Source organism: Carya illinoinensis, chromosome 15 (genome assembly GCF_018687715.1).
Source record: "Carya illinoinensis cultivar Pawnee chromosome 15, C.illinoinensisPawnee_v1, whole genome shotgun sequence".
NCBI lineage: Eukaryota > Viridiplantae > Streptophyta > Magnoliopsida > Fagales > Juglandaceae > Carya > Carya illinoinensis.
The window spans coordinates 6000518-6023627 of NC_056766.1; the positions used below are offsets into that span (position 1 = coordinate 6000518).

At 36.8% G+C, this 23110-nt stretch overlaps 1 protein-coding gene across 5 annotated transcripts; it reads left to right on the plus strand.

The window, feature by feature from the left end:
• Window positions 1–489: 489 nt before the first annotated feature.
• On the plus strand, window positions 490–20699 carry LOC122295918 (aminopeptidase M1-like). Of its 5 annotated transcripts, none has more exons than XM_043105193.1 (20): window positions 490–641; window positions 5175–5390; window positions 5607–5752; window positions 13888–13990; window positions 14304–14490; window positions 14573–14666; window positions 14808–14961; window positions 15061–15165; window positions 15252–15368; window positions 16464–16577; window positions 16785–16967; window positions 17119–17401; window positions 17482–17603; window positions 17682–17779; window positions 18482–18659; window positions 18738–18852; window positions 18936–19003; window positions 19117–19191; window positions 20124–20201; window positions 20374–20699. In XM_043105193.1, exons 2-20 carry the CDS (start codon window positions 5181–5183, stop codon window positions 20554–20556), a joined length of 2613 nt encoding a protein of 870 aa, XP_042961127.1. In that variant the 5' UTR covers window positions 490–641; window positions 5175–5180; the 3' UTR covers window positions 20557–20699. The 5 variants fall into 5 exon arrangements, with proteins under 5 accessions (XP_042961127.1, XP_042961128.1, XP_042961126.1 ...); XM_043105194.1 differs by lacking the exon at window positions 490–641 and adding an exon at window positions 3864–4018 and having other exon boundaries at window positions 17221–17401; XM_043105192.1 differs by lacking the exon at window positions 490–641 and adding an exon at window positions 3869–4018.
• Window positions 20700–23110: the final 2411 nt, after the last annotated feature.

The following is a 23110-nucleotide window of genomic DNA, read 5'->3' on the forward strand; positions in this document are numbered from 1 at the left end:
ATCATAATATTAAAATCTAACCAATTTGTTCAATAAAATTAACAAATAATTTCGTAAAACCTAACCAATTTGTTTAATAAAATTAACAAATAATTATGTGGTTTTACAGAAATATGTTAGAAATTTCAATTATCTTTTACTTATTTGACACCGTATAATGGAATTTGTTATGGACCAACTGAAAAATAGCCAGATTAATGAATTATGATATTTATAAGTAGATAATTATAAACGCGAATCCGTAGAGTATATTAGTCTAATTTTTTTTTTTCCATTTTGTCCCTTAGTTTTATTTGGAAATTGCGATCCTTTTAGTTAACTTTTTTTTGCCGACTTTTAGATAAACAATTAGGTCTTTTGTCACTGTTTTATTTCCAATTTTGCCCCTTAGTTCTATCCTTTCCTTCGTTATGCTTGCTGTCTCTTTGCTTCTCCGCCTAAATATTATTGCCTTTTTACACTTAGATCTTATCACTTCGTCTGACTCACATTTAAAACTTAATATCTGCACTCCGTTCATTTGTGCGCTGTGTATTCTCACTTTCTTAAAAAAATAAAAAAATTGTCCGTGTCTTTCGAATTGGTGCTAATCGCGAATCTCGGCAGGAATTGGTGCTAATCGCGAATCTCGGCAGTTGTAGGTATGCTTTTCATTCTTTCTTCTGTCAGTATTGGATAATTGAATTTGTTACAGTATATAATTACATCGTATGCATGTGCATATGCATGCAGCATCACAGCCAAAAAAAAAAAAGGAAAAAAAAATCAAAACAAAATAAAAACCATATTTGCATATTCGGATGTGATCACGTGGATGAGTAGTTTATAGAGAATATCCAAAACAACACAATCGCAAGAAAATACAATTTTTTTCTACAGATATGAAAAATAAGAAAGTGAATATACATGAAACGAAAGGAAAAAACAATTCTGCAGATCTGAAAAGTAGATCAACTTAGACGCAAGAAAACAAAATAAACTAGATCAGCTCAAACGCAAGAAAAAAAATTTTCTGCAGATTAAACGTGTAGAAAGCGAATATACATGAAACGCAAGAAAAAAAAAAACTTTATACAGATCTGAAAAATATATCAAGTCATATACAAGAAAAAAAAAAAGATTTTTTCTATATGAGGTATACAAAGTGAATATACATGGAACACGAGGGAAAAATAAATTTCTGCAGATCTGAAATCTAGACAAACTCAGCCGCAAGAAAAAAAAATTGTAAAGATTTGAAAACTAGATCAAGTCAGACGCAAGGAAAAAAAATTCTACGAATGAAAAGCACAAAGCCAATATATATGAAACGCAAAAAAAAAAAAATAAATAAAAAAAAATTATGCAGATATGAAAACGGCAACCTCGGTGGTGTTGTTCATAGTAACTCGACAGGAGAACAACGGTGGTGGAGAACCTGTGAGGGAGAGGGCTCGTGGGCGGCAACGAGCGGATGTCGGTGGCGGATCTGAGGGAGGGAAGAATAAATATCAACCGCAAAATAGAAAAAAAAATTTACTACAAGAAGACTCATACGCCCTACAAAAAGAAAATTACTACAACTATTAGAAAACTGCAAAAAATTTACTACCAAAATTAGGAAAAGGAAAACAAAAAATAAACGTTAATCGAAAATAGAAAAACCGTAGGAACACAGACGTCTAAAAACAGATGAAAGAAATAAAAAATGGAAAATGCTAGATCCCCCGCTGGGGGATCCCGCTGGGAGCTACCGCTGCCAGTTTTTTTTTTTTTTACAAAGCCAATAAAAAATTTTCCTGCAGATCTGAAAAATAGAACCTCATATTTGTAAGGTTTCAAAAATATATATGCGAGGAACTAATAAGCACAGACAAAAGATCTGTTCGGATCTATAGGGAAATAGAAAACAATATAAATAAAAAATGCAGGTCAACTCAGATGTGTAGAAACAGATCAAACGAAGCAAAAATACAAAGCCAATATACATGAAACGGAAGGAAAAAAAAATTCTATAGATCTGAAAAAAGGAACCTCAGATTTGTAAGCTTTACGAAAGTGATTTTTTTCATTCAGCTACACCGGAAAAAAACAAGACTACTCACATCTACGAAAAATCAAGAACGTGGCAGGAAAATTACTGAAAGGAAGAGAAAATAAAAATTTACCGAAAAATTGAAAAAAAAAAAACTTCCAGAAAATATTAAGATTTACTGTTTGCTGTACATGAAAAAAAAAAAAAAAAAAAAAAAACAAGTATTAGAAAACTTATATGCCCAACAATAGAATTAGTAAAAGAAAAAACATAAAATAAACATGAATCGAAAAGATAAAAACGCCAAGAATGCATAGAAGCTCAGATTTGGTGAATGTTGTTTTTCTTTGTTGAGGACAAGATGGGAGAAGAGAGATAGTGCAGACAGGAAGGGAAAAGATCTCGAATGAGAAGAAGAAAGGTGAGAGAGAGAGAGAGAGAGAGAATCTGAAAAGTGGAAGAAGGCGTAATGAGGGGAGAGAGTCGTTTAAGGATGCATTTATATGGCCAGGCGTAAGTTAGCCTTTTGTTTGGTGAAAACAGCGCCGTAAGTAAGGGGAGTATCCGAGAGTAAAAAGCAGTCAAAGGAATAAATAAATTAATAGCAGTTTAGAGTAGACTGGTTCGATTTAAAGGAAGCTCATTGTGTGGTTCAGGTCATCTTATTGCTAATTGGACGGCCAAGGAGCACTCATGCATGCATATGTTTACATATAATTATGCATTAATTTTTTTTATTTGCGTTACAGCTTTGTATTGTTGAAAAAATTAATTTTTTATATAAATTTTATATTTATTCTTTTTATTTTAAAAAATATGTGATATTTATGCATTAACTAGGGGTGTACAAGAAACCGAGGAACCGCCCGTGACCGACTCAGACCGGCCGCCGGAGACCAGAACCGACCGAAACCGCCAAGGAACCGGTCGGCGGGCGGCAACGATTTAGCAAAACCGACGTTCGTCGGTTCGGTCGCGGTTTGAGGCCGGCTCAAACCGCTAAACTGGCCGACAACATAAACATATATATTTTTTAATTTATACCTAAATAAAACGACGTCATTCCACTAAGTAGAACGGCGTCGTTTGATGCTGTTATGATTAAACACATGTAAACGACGTCGTTTGTATTAAAGCAAACGGCGCCGTTTTATCTATAATAACGAAAAAAAAATAAGTAGAGCGACGCCGTTGGATTTAAAACCAAACGGCGTCGTTTTGATCTCCTTCTTCCCCCGATTCACCTGGGTTTCACAGCTTCTCTCTCTCTCCTCTGTAACTCTTTCTCTCTCTACTCTCTCCGAGCACCAGCGCCGCTAGAGGAATCGAGAACCGACCGAGAACCGCCGGAGTAGATACGGACGGTTTTCCTCTCTCTCATCGACCGGTTACGGTCGGTTGCTCCGGCGAATCTCACCTCATCGGTCGGCGTCGGTTTTATCCAAAAACCGTGCCGATGAGGTCGGTTTTCACCCCTAGCATTAACTACAAACAATAGTATTAAAATGGGTGAAAATAGCTCAACCACAGACATTGAAAACTAATCCAAAAGTAAGTAATTAAAATGAAGGGGGTTGGGGTAACTTTGCCGAAGTCTCTAATTGGTAAAATACCATGGGTCCGTTCCTCATCATTTTATAAGAAGCTTTTAAAGAGGGTGGGCATGTGGGTGTTTTCTGTAGCAAAATCATCTAATTTTTTCACTTAGTATATGAATTGTGCATGGAACCTAATAACACAAGGAAATATAGTTTATTGATAATTCAAATTGATTCATATATGTATTACAAAGTAAATAATATGTTCCAATTTATTGTATTTATTATTATCCCTAATATGTTCATATAGTTAAGCTTAATAAATATAATTATATTTTTTTATTACATTCTGTTTTTCATATTTTTTTAAACATATTTCTTGATTATATCTTTATTTCAGTTGTGTCCATTGCGGTCGTTGGAATCCTTCATTTTCACTTGTCTTTTATTGGTCCCTTACTTTTCGGTATTTCTTGATCTCTTTTAATTTAAAAAAATCTGGTGTTTATATTTTGTAATAATTATTTTACTTATTCACCTGGTTGTTGATAATATTCTCCGACATATTTATCTTAAATTTTAGCTGTGGTTTAGTATAAATGTTTTCGTATTATTTCTCTTGAATTAATATTTCTGATCATGTATTCAATTTTTTGGTTGCATGTAGTAGTTCGATGTAAAAAAAGTAATGCCATGAATTATTTTTAGATTATTTGATTGCATGCCGTTGTTGCTTCTTTCATTTTACATTCTGTATTTGCCTTAGGATAAATTAAGAAGAAAAATGAGCAAACTAACACACCTGCCTTTTTCATTTTTTATTTTATTTTTATAATATGTTTATTCATGTTTTTTTGGAAGGAAAACCTCTATGACTTTTTTTATATTATCAACAATTTAATATTGATGATCCTCAAGATTTATTGATAATAAATTTTGTGACAAAAATTTAATTATAAGACGTTTGTATATATATGTATATAATTTGGCTATATATATAGTACATATTGCCCTAAGCATCTATATTTATATAATATAATTACCATATAAATTATATATATATATATACATAATTACCATATAAATTATGCTCCCACTAGGCAAACGTGCAAAGGACGTTTCTTCTACTGGTTAAAGAATAAATCCGTGAGATCAATCTATTTATTTATCACAATCAAGCAATTTCATCTATCTCCTTACCCAAGAGATCGACGTGCCCATTACTTTTAGAGCAATGATATTTTAGTTATGAGTGTGTAATTGTTATGTAATTATTTTTTAAAAAATAAATAAATATATGATTTATATAAAAAAAATTAATTTTTTAATAATAAATTTTAATTTTTTTTAAAATAATTATATGACATTTACACATTTAATATACATAGCTACTTTTTTTAATGATACATCTTTCTTATTTTTTTAATCACTCTGTGTGCTAAAATTTATGCCAACTTTAAAAGACGCTTTTTATTTAAGTGATGAATAATTGTCCGAAAGTTGTACGTTGATAAATCCAGCTTTCTACAATTTTTTTCTTTATTTTATTTTTTAAAATTTTCTCGTGATTTAACAATTTGTCTATAAATATAACCTCTCCATGCTCTGTTTTGGCTCATCAGACAAAAATGCATCAGTTCAAAGGCCAACCTCGGCTCCCGAAATTCGCAGTCCCGAGACGCTACGACATACGCCTCAAACCGGACCTCGACGCCTGCAAGTTCGCCGGCTCCGTCGCTATTGACCTCGATATCGTCGACGACACAAAGTACATCGTCCTCAATGCCGTCGAACTCTCTGTCGACTCCGTAATGTTCACCAACCGAGACGTTTCTGAGGTATCTTGTTAACTCTAGTACTAGTACTGCTTGATTTCGATTCTGCACCTGCACATGAAGTTTCTTGGGAAAAAAAAAAAGAATGAACAAAGAAAATACAGTTACTATTTATCAATTCGCAACCATTGATTAGTAATTCGAGACTACAGAGGCAATTCAAAGCAAATGTTCTGTCGTCAATGCTAATCCTGAATGAATGAACGGACTTTCCTGCAGGTGTTCGAGCCTTTGAAAATTGATCCGGTTGAAGGCGATGAGATTTTGGTTTTGGAGTTCGCCGAGACACTTCCGATTGGGCCCGGAGTTCTGAGTATCGGGTTTGACGGAACCTTGAAGGACAAAATGAAAGGCTTCTATAGAAGGTAGTAATAATACTTAAAAAACTTTTCACCTTGTTTTACATGAATTTTAATTATTAATGTTTTTTTTGAAAGAAAGACACACTATATCATTGATTAACTTTGAGGTATACAAGATACATCATTTAAAATAGAAGTTATGACCACCTCGGGTCCATCTTCTAGCCAAACTGTTTCTTCAAACTCCTTGATAGCCACTTTAACTGCTGTGTGGGCTGTATTGTTTGTAGATCTATAGACAAAAGATAGCCTCCAAGTCGGGTGAAGTTCCATTAATTGCTGTATGTCTTCTATCTCCTGGCCGAGCCAAGAATTGTCTTCACATTTGGAGTTAATAGCATCTATAACCACTTTGACATCCCCCTCGAAGATCACTTGATTCATTCCCAACTCTACACATAACTCCAATGCTCTATGAAGAATTGCTCGTTCTGCTTGAAATACTGAGAAAATCTGCTCCCTTGGTGCTGGTAAGCAAGCTTGTAGTCCTCCCTCACTGTCTCTCACGATAATCCCCATTCCCATTCTGTTTGAATCTTTGTCATAAGCTGCATCAAAGTTTACCTTAATGAAAGGCCACGTAGGTGGTTGCCACTGTTGGTTTGAGCTTGCTGAATTAGGACCCCCATCTGGCCTGATGCTGTTCTTTTGTTTGATCTCCTTGAGTATAGAAAGGTCAGCCTGAGCCATAACTATAATTGTGGTAGGATTTATAAACTGGTCTTGAAAGACAAAAGCGTTTCTTCTACCCCAAATATGATAGCAGAATAATGCAGCCAATTTTAAAATCCCAACCATCTCCTCCCATAAATGTTGAAAGTCAGAAAAGGAAGAGTTCCACTTCCTGAACTTGCTGTTTTCACACCCCCCCCCTGGCGCCCCCCATACGTATGCTGCTGCTGGACAAGTCCAAAGGATATGCAATGTAGTTTCTGTCTCTCTTAAACAAATGGGACATAAGTTACTATCAACAATTTTCTTTCTAAAGAGGTTATCCTTTGTGGGAAGAATATTGGTGAGACTTTTTCAGATCAACATTTTAACCTTGTCTGAAACATCTAACTGCCATAGAGCCCTCCACATACCCTCATTCCCCCTCCCTGATGAAGAGTCACCTAGATTTCTGAGTAATAGCTTTGTTTCCATGAAATAGGCACTCTTGACAAAAAAATTGCCTTTTGAAGATCCAGCCCAGATCCTTTTATCATTTGCTCCTGTTTTGCTGAAAGAAATTGAGACTATGATCTTTGCTTCTTCTTCATTAAAAACTGCCTGCACCAAATCTACCCTCCATGCTCGACTTTCTTCATCAATCAAAGCTTCCACCAAGCATTCTGAATCCAGGGTATTAGTATAGGTCTGAACCTGAAAAGTTTTTGGCTTGGGCAGCCACTTATCCTTCCAAATTCTAATGTTTTTCCTATTTCCCACCCTCCAGACCATCCCTTCCTTCAATAAGCCTAAACTGGACCAGAGACTCCTCCACACAAAAGAAGGAGACCTTTTCAATTCTACCTCCATTACATGAATTTTAATTATTAAATTAAGAGTAGTAGATACATTTTTAGAATGTTCAAATTATGTGTACCCGTGACCCTATTTAAAAAAATGGGTTCATTATTATTATTATTTTTTTCACGTGGATAATTTTTTAATAGTAGACTCCACTTTTTTCAAATAGAATATGGGGGGCGTGCATATTCAAAATTGTAAATATTATTCCTCTTAAATTAATATAAAATTACGGATAAAATAATTTTAAAGATAAGAAATTAATCGCGATACTTTAGTGTGAAAATTAAACCCTATGATATTTGAGGCACAAAATGATGAAGGAAAATGTGATATTTGGGAATTGGATTGCATCACCTACAAAGTAATTACATAAAAGTAATTTTATAAACTGATGTAATTTCATGTAATCTATCAGATCTGTTTTAGAATAAAATTAACTTTATAATATGACAAATCACATCAAGTCATATCAGTTTATAAGATTATTATTATGTAATCACTTTGTGACTAGATTATTTCTCATTTAAAAAAAAAAAAATCTACTTTAATGTAATTTCTTTTGTTGGTGCGTAGACTAACTAAAGGGAATAATCTATTCTTTAACCTTTATTGTATATTTTATACCCTAAATCATCAAAATAGATATATTAATGCATTTTCAAATTATCAAAACATTATACTATGTGTCATCAATTAAGATTTGATGATCAAGATTGTTCAGATTGCTTATTTTTCATCAAATATCAATGGCCCTAATTAGACATGGACTTACTTCTTAGTTTTTGATAATTAGAATCAACCAAGTGTGTGAGAATTATAAGGAGCAGCAAATCTCTTTTTTAAAGCCATATTTATGTTGCAAGTAATTAACCCAAGTCATAATCCTGATAAAAAATGATGTTTCAAGCCTGAACAGACAAGACAATTACCTAGAGAACTCTGGGCACAAATGTTAGAATTTCACCTTGAGAGAACAGAGAATGAGAAAGGGAATGAGAGAGAATCGAGAGAGCAGCTGAGGCCAAAATGCTTGACACTTTTCATTCAATTACTGTCTGCATTACATACTGTTCCTTTTATATTATACAAGCCATATGGACACAAAGGATAAAGAAAGAGAAAAGACAATTAAGTTTCTATTTCTAGTATACAATTAGCTTCAGCAGCACGATCATCTTTGGCACCAAAGGCATGCTGCAGGTCCCTCATGCTCTCTCATGGTGGCTGCTGGTCCAGCTTTTGCAGTATAGTGGCTGCACATCCCTCTGTTGCAGTGTTGACAGAGTAGCTTTTTGTAGCAGCAGCAGGGTTGCATTCCTTCTTCATGGACCTTAGGACAGTCGAGCTTTGTGACTCCCCCTCAAGATGGACATAGATATTTAAGATGCCCATCTTGGACAACAGAAACTGGAAACTTGCAGTGTTAAGTGCCTTAGTGAAAATGTCTGCAAGTTGAAACCTTGAAGCAATATGTAATGGAGTGATCACCTTGGCCAACACTTTTTCTCTAACAAAATGACAATCTAACTCGATATGTTTAGTCATTTCATGGAAAACTGGGTTCTTGGTTATGTGCAAAGCAGATTGATTATCACAATATAGGGTGGCAGGTTTGGTATGCATAATGTTAAAATCTTTCAACAAGGAAATTAACCAAACTAGTTCATGGCTTGTATGGGCTAGAGCTTGATATTCTGCCTCTGCAGAAGAGCGTGAGACGGTGGCTTGTTTATTTGATTTCCAGCTAACCAAGGAATTACCAATGAAGACACAAAAACCTGTTATGGATCTCCTTGTTTCTGGGCAAGCTGCCCAGTCTGAATCACTAAAAGCTTTGAGGTGTAGATCAGATTGAGGAGAGAAGAGTATACCTTGCCCTATTGACCCTTTCACATACCTCAAAATTTGATGGGCAGCTTGCATGTGCACCTCACTTGGTCTGTCTATAAATTGACTGAGTATGCCTATTGCATAAGTGATGTCAGGCTTGTTATGGTGAGGTAAATCAGTCTTCCCACAAGTCTTCTGTAGCTTGTGGGATCATTCAGTGAGTCTGAGGCTCAGTGAGAGAGTTTGTGATTTGTTTCAATGGGTGTGCTTGCTGGTTTGCACCCAAGGAGCCATGCATCCTCTAAAATCTCTAGGCAATATTTCCTTTGGCACAAGTGTATCCCAGTAGCTGACCTTGCAATTTCTAATTCCAAGAAAAATTTAAGGATGCCAAGGTCTTTAATTTTGAGTTGAGAGTGTAGGTGAGCCTTAACTTTATCAATTTCCTTGATGTTGGAGCTGCCTATGACTATGTCATCAACATAGACAAGCAAGGCTATGAAACCATCCTCATTGTTTCTAGTGAAGAGAGAGTAATCTGATTTTGAGGATTGGAACCCAATGGAGGCAAGAGATTTAGAAAATCTGGAGTGCCATTGCCTAGAAGCTTGCTTGAATCCTTAGAGTGATTTGTGGAGTTTGCAAACCAGTTTTTCCTTGGTGGTGGACTCCCCCTTACTGTGATAACCAGGAGGCAATTCCATATATATTTCCTCATCCAATCTGCCATGAAGGAAGGCATTGTGTACATCTAATTGATAAATGTGTCAATTGAGAGTAGTAGCTAAGGCAAGAAACACATGGATAGTAGTGAGTTTTGCAACTGGACTGAAAGTTTCTTGGTAGTCGAATCCTTCCCTTTGAGTATAGCCTTTTGCTACTAATCTAGCCTTAGGCCTCTCTACTGTACCATTTGACTTGAGTTTAATCTTGTAGACATATTTGCATCCCACTGTCCTTTTTCCTTCAGGTAACATAGTGACTATCCAAGTGTCATTATCCTCTAATGCTTTGAGTTCAGCATTCATGGCATCTTGCCAATGCTTAGACTTAACAGCCTCTTGGTAGGTTTGAGGTTCTTTAAGGAGGGAGAGTGAGAGAGCAAAGGAATGGTGATGAGGGGAAAGGTTTTTATAGGAGAGGTAATGATGACAAGGATGAGCAGTAGAGATGTAGTGAAGGTGAAGATGGGTTGGTATGAGCTGTCGAGCAGTGATAATCATGGAGATAAGCAGATGGGTGTCGAGTTCTATCAAACCTCCTAAGGGTGATAGGTGTTGTGTTGATTTGTGGAGAAGAAGGTGATTGTGTGTAAGGTAAGGAGAATGGAGGCAAGTGGTGTTCATCATTTTTGTGAGATAAATTCAGTGGTGCTATTTTCAGTAGGGGTTGAGGGAGTGGAAGGTTGGGATGTGAATGGAGAGGAGGTGGATTCTTGTATTGGTATTGGAAGGACCAAGTTGTGAGCTGGTGGGGTGGTATCAAAAGTTTGGTGTTGGAAAGGGAGAAATGATTCATAAAAGATCACATCCCTGTAGACAAAACAAGAGTGATCTTCAAGATCATAGACTTTGTATCCTTTAATTCCAGTGGGGTAACCTATGAAAACACATTTTCTTGCTTGAGGATCCAGTTTACTTCTATGGTTCTTGATGGTGGATGCAAAGCATAGACATCTAAAGACCTTTAGGTGAGAATAAGAGGGAATAGATGAGAAGAGGGTTTCGTAAGGGGACTTATTGTTGAGGATAGGTGTAGGAATTCTGTTGATGAGGTGTGCTGCAGTCAACACAGCATCTCCCCAAAATTTGAGTGGAAGGGAAGCTTGAAAAAGAAGAGCTCTGGCAGTGGAGAGATGTTGATGCTTCCTCTCCACTACCCCATTTTGTTGAGGGGTGTAGATGCAAGTTTCTTGGTGTAAAATGCCTTGTAAATTATAGAAGTTTTTCATTTGAAATTCTAAACCATTATCAGACCTCACTTGCTTAATGTTGGCATCAAATTGATTCTTAATCAAGTGAATGAAATTCTGTAGGATATTTCTAGTTTCAGATTTGAACTTCATTAAGTAGAGCCAAGTGACTCGAGTTTTGTCATCCACAATGGTTAGAAAGTATTGATGGCCTTGAATGGAAGGATGGGAGTATGGCCCCCAAATGTCACAGTGAATTAGTTCAAAAGGAGTAGATGTGGAAATGGAACTCAAATGGAAAGGTTTTCTCTTCTGTTTAGCCAAATGACAGATTGTGCATTGCATATCACTATTACATTTTACATTAGGAACATGGGATTGAATAACATTCATCCTTTGGTGGGGTACATGACCTAATCTAAAATGCCATAGATCAAAGTTTTGTGGTTGATTGGAGCTTGAGTCTTCATGGTTGGTGTGCTGACTGGAAGTTTCTGTGTTTGATGGAAGGCCTTGAACAGCATGGCAGGAAGGGGGTTGAGGTCTGAGGTAATAGAGGCCATTGGAAAATTCAGCAAGACCAATCGTCATCCATGAAGATAGGTCCTGTATGAAGCAAAATTTTTCAAGAAAAATGATGCAAAGAGAAGAATCTTGGGTGAGTTTGCTGGCAGATATAAGATTGAATGTAAAACTGGGCACACATAAGACGTTTGTGAGGGTGAGTTTATCTGAAATTTTAACATTGCCTATATGTGTCACCTCAGCATATGTTTTGTTTGGAAGATGCACTTGAGTGTGTTTCTCACAAGTGATGGTGGTGAGAAGTGAAATGGAGTAGACCATGTGGTCCGTGGCTCCAGTGTCAAGGATCCATTGTGAGTGTGATTTTTGATTGGTTTTAGCAGGACAAAGATGGCATGCTGGTAAGACAGTTTCTGTGTGAGGGGTTATACCTGCCATGTTGGAGGAATGATAGCTAGAAGGCTTGGCATCTGTGGTTGTTTAGAGGTCAGTGCAAGGATGGTTGGTTGGCATGTTCCTCTCCTTCGAGTTGGGCTGAAAAGTCTGAGCATTGAGAAGTGCTGCTATCTGTTGAATCTGTGCCTCAGTCAAGGGAAGTTGTGAGGCACTCGAGCTTTTGTTTTCTTGGTTTTGAGCAGTAGCCTAGTTTGCTGAGTGAGTGCTTGGTCCATTAGTTGAGTACCCAGGTTTGGACTTGGTGAATTTGAAGTTGGGTGGAATCCAACTAGTTGATAGCACTTCTCTCTTGTATGGCCCATTTTGCCACAATGGTAACAAGTAATCTCTGTCTTGTCCTTCTTCTTGGCTTGACCATGGTAAGCAGCCAGAACTGATTGTTCACTAGGGGGCATCACAAGGGATCTAGCCCCCTTTTGTCTTTCTTCCTGCAAGACTAGAGAGAAGACTCTGTCTAATGAAGGTATGGGACTCACAAGAATAATCTGACCTCTAATGACATCACAGGGATCATTCAACCCCATTAAAAACTTGAAGATTGAATCTGTTTGTTGGACTTTTCCTATGGATTCTAAGGTTTTACAAGTGCACAAGCCACATGAGCAATGGGGCAGTGGCCTGTAATTATGCAGTTCTTCCCACACTGCATTGAGTTGGGTAAAGTAGTCATTCACGGATTGTGTTCCTTGAGTGATGGACCCTAGTTGCTGTTGTAGTTGATAGATATGCACATTATCAGGTTGTGCAAACCTAGCCTTAAGTTTATCCCAAACTTCTTTGGCTAACTTCACATATAGAACATTGGATGCAATATCCTTTGATATTGAGTTGAGGATCCAAGAAAGGATCAAGTTGTTGCAGAGGAGCCAAGGCACATAGAGAGTGTTGGTGAGTGAAGAGGTTTTAATGGTTCCATCCAGAAAACCAAGTTTGTTTTTGATGGAAATGGCTAAGGTGAAGGAGCGGTTCCAAGAGAGGTAGTTAGGCCCTATGAGGTGAGGTGTGACCACCAGAGTGTTGGCATTATCACTGTGGTGCAAGAAGAAAGGGCTGTTGAGGTCCTCAAATGGGGGAGTTACTTGCTGTGCTTCAGCCATGAGAGCAATAAGCTACAGATGAGATGATGAAGAGAAATGTGAAGGTGATGTTTGATGATAAGAATGGAGGGAGCAGGTTAGACCCGCTCTGATACCATGTTAGAATTTCACCTTGAGAGAATAGAGAATGAGAAAGGGAATGAGAGGGAATCGAGAGAGCAGCTGAGGCCCAAATGCTTGACACTTTTCATTCAATTACTGTCTGCATTACATACTGTTCCTTTTATATTATACAAGCCATATGGACACAAAGGATAAAGAAAGAGAAAAGACAACTAAGTTTCTATTTCTAGTATACAATTAGCATTGCGAAATGTATAAAATGTACATAAAAGGTAGGACAGTAGCACGATCATCTTTGGCACCAAAGGCATGCTGCAGGTCCCTCATGCTTTATCATGGTGGCTGCTGGTCCAGCTTTTGCAGTGTAGTGGCTGCACATCCCTCTGTTGCAGTGTTGATAGAGTAGCTTTTTGTAGCAGCAGCAGGGTTGCGTTCCTTCTTCATGGACCTTAGGACATTTGAGCTTTGTGAACAAAGACAAGATGGAAGAAAGACAGGCCAAAACGTAACTCTATTTTGTGATATTGATTGAGATTAACAAACAGGCCTAGAACTTCAAGTAATATTGGTCCTATTATCTTTGGCTAGCTTGATGTAATACGCAATTTTTGAAGTCTCTATTTGCATCTTCTTTTACATGGTTTTCTAAGCAATGGAGCTAAATTTCTTATGTTTTCTGATAAGAGACGATTTTACTAGTCACCTATGTATGCCTCATAAGTCTTCGTTTTGCTTTCCAGTACATACGAACATAATGGTGAGAAGAAGAATATGGCAGTAACGCAATTTCAACCTGTTGATGCTAGGCGATGCTTTCCCTGTTGGGATGAGCCAGCTTGCAAGGTCTCTCTCTCTCTCTCTCTCTCTCTCTCTCTCTCTCTCTCTCATGTTTAGCTGATTACGATCTCTTGCATCTTTTGCTGAAAGCATATCTTATGATGCATCACAAATATAGAAAAAATGAGAACTTCACAAACTTAATAATGCATGTTTGAGGAAATGCCGTTAAACAATGTGCCTCTCATGAAGCTAGTAATTTTTTTAATTGTCATGGCTAAATAATTTTGGGGTTGTGAAAACATGGGACTGATTATGTTTCAAATGAATGGAAACAAAAGCTTAGTTGGCCATTCTCTACTGCCACTGAGTGTTGCAGGCTACATTCAAGATCACATTGGATTTTCCATCTGAGCTGGTGGCTCTATCCAACATGCTAATTGTTGAAGAAAACGTGGATGGGCACCTGAAGACAGTTTCATATCAAGAATCACCAATAATGTCTACATATTTGGTGGCAGTTGTTGTTGGTTTGTTTGATTATGTGGAAGATCATACATCAGATGGTAAAATCATACGCTATGTCCATTGTTTCTTGTTAAAGTACAACCCTTGTTCTTGATGATGTAATTATACGTCTCTGTACAGGGGTCAGAGTTCGAGTATACTGTCAGGTTGGCAAGGCAAATCAAGGGAAATTTGCGTTGAGTGTTGCTGTCAGGACACTTGAATTATACAAAAGGTGAGTTTATTACTATTCTTAACTGAAACATACATTTAATTGGATTCTGGGTTGTGGTTGCTAGTGATCCCTTGAGTAGCCACTTTTTGTTGCTTATGCTGCATTATCTAGAATTTGGATTAACCTTGATTATTTTTACAGATACTTTGCCATGCCATACTCTCTACCCAAATTGGATATGGTTGCAATCCCTGATTTGGCTTTTGGGGCTATGGAGAATTATGGTTTGGTTACATACCGTGAAGTTGCTTTGCTCTATGATGATCAGCATTCTGCGGCTGCCAATAAGCAGAGGGTAATGTGCAGTTGCACTTATTGTTAGAATTTAGTTTGGCAAATGTAATGTGCAGTTGTTCTAATTACTCCCACGAAATCATTTTTGGTCATTATAAAGGTTGTGACTGCTGTAGCCCACGAACTGGCACACCAATGGTTTGGCAATCTTGTAACAATGGAATGGTGGACTCATTTGTGGCTTAACGAGGGGTTTGCAACGTGGGTATGTAGCCTTGTCACGTCTACATGTTATCATCTTAATCACACCACATGCTTTTGATTTCATTGTCAATTATTGCACTTTTGTAGGTTAGCTATTTAGCATCTGACAGCTTGTTCCCAGAATGGAAAGTATGGACTCAGTTTCTTGCTGAACCTACAGAGGGTCTCAAGCTAGATGGGCTTGCTGAGTCCCATCCCATTGAGGTAATTTTGCATGGGTATTTTTTTTCCTTCTTGGGTGTTATCTTCTTGGAGAAATTAGTGAAAAAATACAATCTAGCAAACTATTGGACCTAAAAGGAGGGGGAGTGGGAATGCATAGGTGCTATTGACTGAAGTAATGATTTTCCAAAACTTATTGCAAGCTGTTAATTTTATCTCATCTACTCAATCAATACATAATGAAATTACTAGATATTGATTACATATTTACGGCAAGTTTATTCCAACAACATAAAGCACATGATATATCCTCAATAAACACAATTAAAAGGCATAACAGAGCATATGATAAAAAAATTCTCACACAAAAAGGTAGACGAGAGTTTTATAAATTTTTATTGGAGAAGACCAAACAGAAAAAACCACAGTATCCAGTCGATGCAAAATGATATCACTATTCTAAAAAAATGAATATAAGGCTAATGAAACATAGACTTATGGATCAACTCAACGCATGTGAGACACATGCTATACCATTTCTGCTTTATCATCAATTGTTACCTTCATAGTCCTGCTTTCTTAACTTGTAGAGTCCACGATGCACTTTGAGCACCATTTTCAAAATTGCTTCCTGACATCTTCTGCATTGAAAAATCATAGTTCTTTCTAAACTACTCAATTGAACTATATGTCAAAGGGACCCTGAATTATCAATTTACCTTCTATTTGAACAAGGCAACCTTTTTATAGCTGGAGTTCACCATTTGAACATAAAAGGTACGCTTTGGAAATGGATGAATAGTTTATTAAAATTTTCATTTTAAAGCTAAAACTTAAACTATTGATGTGAAACTCATGACATCTTTTTACCTAGGCTGCATGTAGTTCAATCTAACAAACTCGAGGCAGATCTTTTAGGTTTTTAAATCATTTGCAGTGAAATAATTCAGATTGTAGCCTGTGACGACATCATCAAAGTACATGCAATAGGTCTTCACTAACAAGGAACACAACTTTCTAGACTGAGAGTTAGACCTTGTGTTTTTTGGGTCATGGAGTATGCCAACATAATGCGAACTCGACAGTTGTATTATTGCTTGTTCAAGTATCTCTCAATTTAAAGTTACATTTGTTCAGGTGGAGGTAAATCATGCTGGTGAAAGCACCGAAATTTTTGACGCAATAAGTTACAAGAAAGGTGCATCTGTCATCCGAATGCTGCAAAGCTATCTTGGTGCTGAATGCTTTCAGGTTGGTAATTAGGTTTGTTACTTGTATATGTTTCTTATAAAAGTTAAGATATTTCTTGTGATTGAAGAAACTCTTCTTTTTTTTCTCTTATTCTCTTTCCCAAATTCACATTAAGTTTGTTGTCTGTCAGTTAATTCTCTTCTTTTTTGTTTGTATATTTTTCCTGATTTTAATTGGCTGTTTTTTTTTTTTTCTTTATGCAATCAGAGGTCACTTGCTTCATATATAAAGAAATATGCTGGCTCAAATGCAAAGACACAAGATTTATGGGCTGCCCTTGAGGAGGGATCTGGTGAGCCTGTGAACAAGTTAATGAACTCATGGACAAAGCAAAAAGGATACCCAGTTGTCTCTGTGAAATTCAAAGATCAAAACCTGGTCTTCGAGCAGGTTTCTTGTGTCTGATCTCTTTCATCCATTTGGTCTCGAAATAATAGATCTTAACTCAGATGCATAGGCAACTCTTTCATTTTATCATGTTTCACTTGATAATATTCTGGTGGAATTATTGAGTTCTAACAGATAAATTTAATAATGGCAGTCTCAATTTTTGTCAAGTGGTTCCCATGGGGATGGGCAATGGATTGTCCCAATAACATTCTGTTGTGGCTCATATGATGTGCGAAAGAATTTTCTACTGCAGAAGAAGAGTGAAACTCTTGATATCAAGGAATTCCTAAGTGATAAAAGGGATGCAGCATCTGCCTGGATAAAAATAAATGTGGATCAGACTGGTTTCTATAGGGTGAAATATGATGAGGACCTTGCAGTCAAACTCAGATATGCTATAGAGAACAAATACTTATCTCCAACAGACAGATTTGGTACTTTGGATATTTGCACTCATACTTGCGTGTCACATTGACGGTTGAAAAGAGCACTTAACAACATCTTCATTTAACAGGCATTCTGGATGATTCATTTGCCCTTTGTATGGCTCGCCAGCAGTCTTTGAGCTCATTGCTTACCTTGATGGGTGCATACAGGGGGGAACCTGAATATATTGTGCTGTCAAATTTGATTAATGTAATGCTCACATCCTAACCTTATTTAAGCTTGGATTGGTTATTTTCGTAGTCCTAATTCTTGTTCCTGTATTGACAGATAAGTTATAAAGTTGCAACAATTGCTGCTGATGCGGCCCCTGAGTTACTGGACTATGTTAAACAATTTTTTATTAGCCTTTTCCAGCCTACTGCAGAGTAAGTAATCTTATATACAAATGATTGACTTTCCTATGTTCTCCTTGGTTTTAAGCCATTGGGTGTTCTCTTTGAAGTCAATTATATTCCAGTAGAGTGGGAAAGCCCCATTGGATGTTAACTAATGGGTTCGTTTAAGGTACTAGAACGTGTGAAAGTAAAATTATGTTGATTTATAGCATGAAATTTTCATTTCTCTTGTACAATGGATAATTATAATATGAAAAGGTGATTAAGATGCTAATATTGATAGACATATAATATGAAATTTTCAGAATTAAGTCATTTTTTTCTTTCTTCAGAGCTTCTAATAGCAAATAAATTGCAGATAGTGTCACTTTTTCTTTGCATCTTGCATATATTGGTATCAATAAAGAGACATTTATTTATTTAGTTACTAATGTGGAAGGACAGGTTTAAAGAAGAATAAAAAGACCAATAAACAAAATTACATTCACTAAAGGATTGTTTTGATTCCCCGTGGAAGTTGTATGGGTATAAGCTTACAGAGTTTTAACCCAAGATCTAGGAGTATATATTTCTTGTATGTATGCGATAGGAAACTTGTATATGTATGTTTCTATCTTTTATTTGAATATACTCCCAATAATGAGCCCTCAGAAATTTCCTTTGAGCAAGAATGGTCGTTCTGATTTCACTCTTCTATCTATTATTTTCTTTCCTGTCTGAACTCCTTCGCAGGATGCTTGGTTGGGAGCCTAAGAAAGGGGAGGGTCATCTAGATGCAATGCTGAGAGGAGAGATTTTGAATGCACTTGCTGTGTTTGAACATGACCTGACGCTAAATGAAGCAAATCGGCGTTTTCTTGCATTCTTGGGTGACAGAAATTCACCACTCCTCCCTCCTGATATAAGAAAGGTTAGTGAAAGAAGCATTGGTCAATTGCTAGTATTTAGCCATTTAACTAATGGAGTTTATTGATGATTGTGATTGCAGGCAGCTTATGTGGCTGTAATGCAGAAGGTCAGCACCTCAAATAGATTGAATTATGAATCTCTTCTGAGAGTTTACAGAGAGACAGACCTGAGCGAGGAGAAAACATGCATTCTAAGTAATAAAATTTTATTATTTAAAATGACAGAACATATGAGTCTCTATAGTGTATTGAAATTGTGTATCTTTTTGTACTTGCAGGTTCATTAGCATTTTGTCCAGATCCCGACATAATTCTTGAAGTTATGAACTTTTTGTTGTCTTCTGAGGTATCTGAGATTTAAGTAATTTTGGAGGTCAAAGTTTTTTTGTAACAACTTGATAAATTATGGTCTTATGGAGCTTGGGACGCTGACGCAGATCTTATTTCCCATTAATCTAGGTTCGTAGCCAAGATGCTGTTTTTGGGCTTGCTGTTAGTAAAGAAGGACGCGAAAATGCTTGGACATGGCTGAAGGTAATACTCAATTCACTAATGTAGCACATGCACTACATGTGTTGCATTGAGCAAAATTATCATTAAAAAATAAACAGACTGGTCTAAGAGCTTGCATGTTGATTTAAGGAAGACAACTGGTTAAGTAAACACTAGCCTTTCATGGTGCACCTCATGCATTTGTTGCTGATAAAAAGTGGAGAGACACAAGAACTATATAGTTTTGGTAGAGAAATGTGGGGAACTGGGCTTCTATGTTCTGCATGGTTTAAATCACCCCCCTCCCAACAAACACATCAGATAGGTAAAAAGGTAACATTAGAAATCATCCCCAAATCCAAAGAAGACAAGTTTGTTGGAGGAGTTGCTACGAATGCCTGTGGTGTTCTCCGGGTATGATTGATTGAAATCAGATAACTTTGGTCTGGAGAAGTTGAAGTTGTCTGTGAAAGTAACAAGTTAGTGAATCATGGGGCTTGCATGCTTAAGGTGAAATGAGTAATATATCTTGGAGATCGTTTATATTTTGGAATATATCTCGCATTTTGTGTCAGAAAAGTCAAGTGAAGGCACATCGATATTGGAATTGCTAGCTAAACATAAGTACTCTTTTGATTGATCTTGCTTTTTGGGGCCAGATTGAGCTGACAGGGAAACCGACCACGGTGCCCAACTATCTAGTTATTCCATGATGCTAGTCTATAACCATTCTTTTTTTTAGCTTCATGTTGGTGAAGTATTTATGTATAACATGAAGGTAGGGGAGACATGTTTTGATTTACTGGGTCAATGAGCCCCCTTTTAGTCTATTCTTGTGTCCTCACCACTAAAATAGCCACAGGGTTTTTGGTACAAGTTGATTTGGAGAAACCACCTAGGGATGGGCAACACAGCACTTTGGTCTTTGTTAATGCCTTGATTTGTCCCCTTTATATATGATTTGGAATTTACAGGTTAACTGGGAGCATATTTCAGAAGTCTGGGGTTCCTCACATCTACTGACTCGTTTTGTCAGTACAATTGTCTCACCGGTTGGTCTCTCCCTCCCTCCCTCCCCTGTTGTTAATTCGACAAGTATCAAATTGTTGTCAATTTTATCTCAATTACAAGCTATGCATAAGTTGAATTCAAATACAGTTAATTAGTCATTTGTTAATGCTCATTGTTTTTCCTTTTCCTGGTTTGGTTTGCCTTGTTTCCCAGTTTGCTTCATTTGAGAAGGCCAAAGAAATAGAGGAGTTTTTTGCAACCCGTACCAAGTCCTCCATTGCTAGAACCTTGAAGCAGAGCATTGAGCGAGTTCACATTAATGCAAATTGGGTTCAGAGTATTCAGAATGAGGAGCATCTTGTTCAGACCCTGAAGAAGTTGGCACAAAGGAAGTAAGTACTAGGAAAGACCCGTTCGGTCTTCATTGTGAAAAAGAAATAAAGTGGACCGGATGCCATGAACACAACCATTAGTCTTGTTAATAATGTATCTTCTAAACTTGGTCTTTCTAATTAAGGCTTTACATTTCTTTTTCTTCCTTTTATTTGTGTCACTGTGCTGTGTTCTTTTCCAACTATCCAAACAAAAACATATTGAAACGACTGGATTCCACTGATACTCAACAAGTAAGTTACTTTACCAAACTAGTAGTGAGAGGAAAGAAAAGATGGGGAAAGGAGGAGAGGAAGGGACCAAAAAAAAAAAAAAACTTCATGATATTTTTACAAAATCCTTAACAGAAGCCCTTCCTGATTGATAATTAGCAAATAATTACTACATTCCATAAATATGTATATATATTCTCATCCCTCCAATCCATCAAGATTAAAATTTCCTGTCTTACTTGCCAACACATAAAAAAAAAATAAAAAAAAAAACTAGGAAGACATAAAAAGCAAACAAAGCTAGTGAACAAGCATAACAATCACAAAAAGCCAAATGCGCACCTATGGCCATAAAAATACCAGCAAACAATAGACCCAAGCTTACGGCCTCTTGAAGATGACCCACACGAGGATCCTAGAGACCCACAAAAATACCAGAACAGATCCACTTCAAGACTTGAAGATCTCGGTGTTGAGGAACAGCTCGAGTAGAAGACGACATTGCGAAGCCGAACACGACCTTGAGAAAAAGACGATGCCACGAAACACCAGAGCACCATGACGCCGGAGTTTCTGTGAGATCGAAGATCAGTTCCAAGCTTCAGACCAGAGCACATGAAATTTAACCCGAGATCAAAGACGCCAGAGCACCACGAAGTCAAGAATTTCTGTAAGCGCAAATAGAAGGTTGCAACATGAACAAACGAACTGAGTAAGAAGCGAGAATTTAAGCTCGATTTTTTTTTTTTTTTGCCTCTTTTCTATTTCTATTTTGACAAATCAATTAAAATAAAATGCTGATGACGTGGTGACTGCAGGACGCCTGCATGTTAGTTGGTTGTTATTGCAATAAATCATTTGGATGTCATTTATTACTAAAGAGAACATGAACATTATGTGCCTGCATGTTAGTTTTTTTTGATAAAAACGCATATTGCATTCATTGAAATTGGGCATTACAATTAGGACTCGCAATTCACATTACAAGCCAACTTACAACTTTAAACAATCCCCAATACACACATGTGATTGATATGGCCTAGCCCTTGCTGCAGCCTCTCCAAACTATTGTTTGAGAGACGAACATCACTCTGTCCAAAACAGAGTGTAAGCAACCTTCTACCCGTTCAACTAATGAGGTAATATACACCTTACAAACTAAAAGTCTTAGGGAAACAACTCTTCAGACCTAATGTCTAAGAGACTTGTAATTTTATTATACTAAAAACATAAACCAAACAGAGATTAAGCTAAACAAAACCAAAATAGCGAAACAAAAACACTGGCAGGGGTTGTATAGGAGCATGGGATCCACGCGCCGCCCTCTGAGCATGAAACGACAGTCAACTCCTAAGAAAATGGATGCCCCAGTCCTAGATAAACCTCGCGTGGCGACAGAAACGTATCCTAGGCGGTGGCGTTTGAACTTCATTCACCCCTCAACGGACCGCGCGTGCTATCCACTAGCCACTGCGTTTGGCAACTTCTTCTCCCTTCCGACAGATCGGCACATTGGAAGGTCTGCTGTGGTGCACGTGGATGCCGTCAAACTCCGGAAGTCAACAGATCGAAACATCTCCATCAAAAACGCTGAAACCAAAACGGAAGAAAAAAACGCCGGAATCAAAGAGAAAAGGATGAAAAGATATAGAGGAGAAGAGAGAACAAGAATGGAAGGGAGGAGCCAAAGCTCCTCTCCCCTAGTTCGGCCACACTGGGGTTTGAGAACTCTTTTTAGAGAGAAGTTAGAGGGAAAGAGACGAGAGAGACTTAAATCTGTTTGCCTACATGTTAGTTGGTTGTTATTGCAAGTGGTCATGCACACATTTTTTTTTTTTTTTTTTTAAATAATGCTTATCCCAAAGACAAAAAGTCACCGCTGGTGATTATCAAATTTTTTTATTTAGTGATTAAGGAAATATTTTTAAATGATGTTTTGAATTGAAAAAAAATCAATTTAAGAATATAAAAAAAAAGTGAAAAAAAGCAAATATATATATATATATGAATAACTTATTTGGTGACCACCATTGGTAGTTTTTTCTTTTTGTCTATGGTTGTAACATGATACTTTTTTTTTTAAAGAATGGTGGTAGCGGCTGTCAGCGTTTGGCGTATAGCTAATACAAATTTATCTTTTTTTTTTTCTTATCATTTTCTTTAAAGTATTTTTTTAACATTCTTTGTTATTAAGAAAAAATTAAAAAAATATATAACTTCACTAATAATCATTTTATTTATCACTAAATAAAAAAATAAAATTAAAAATATAAAAATATTCAAACGATAACTTTGAAAGATTAAGTATCATTTTCCTATTTTTTCAATTCTTACCCACCCATAAG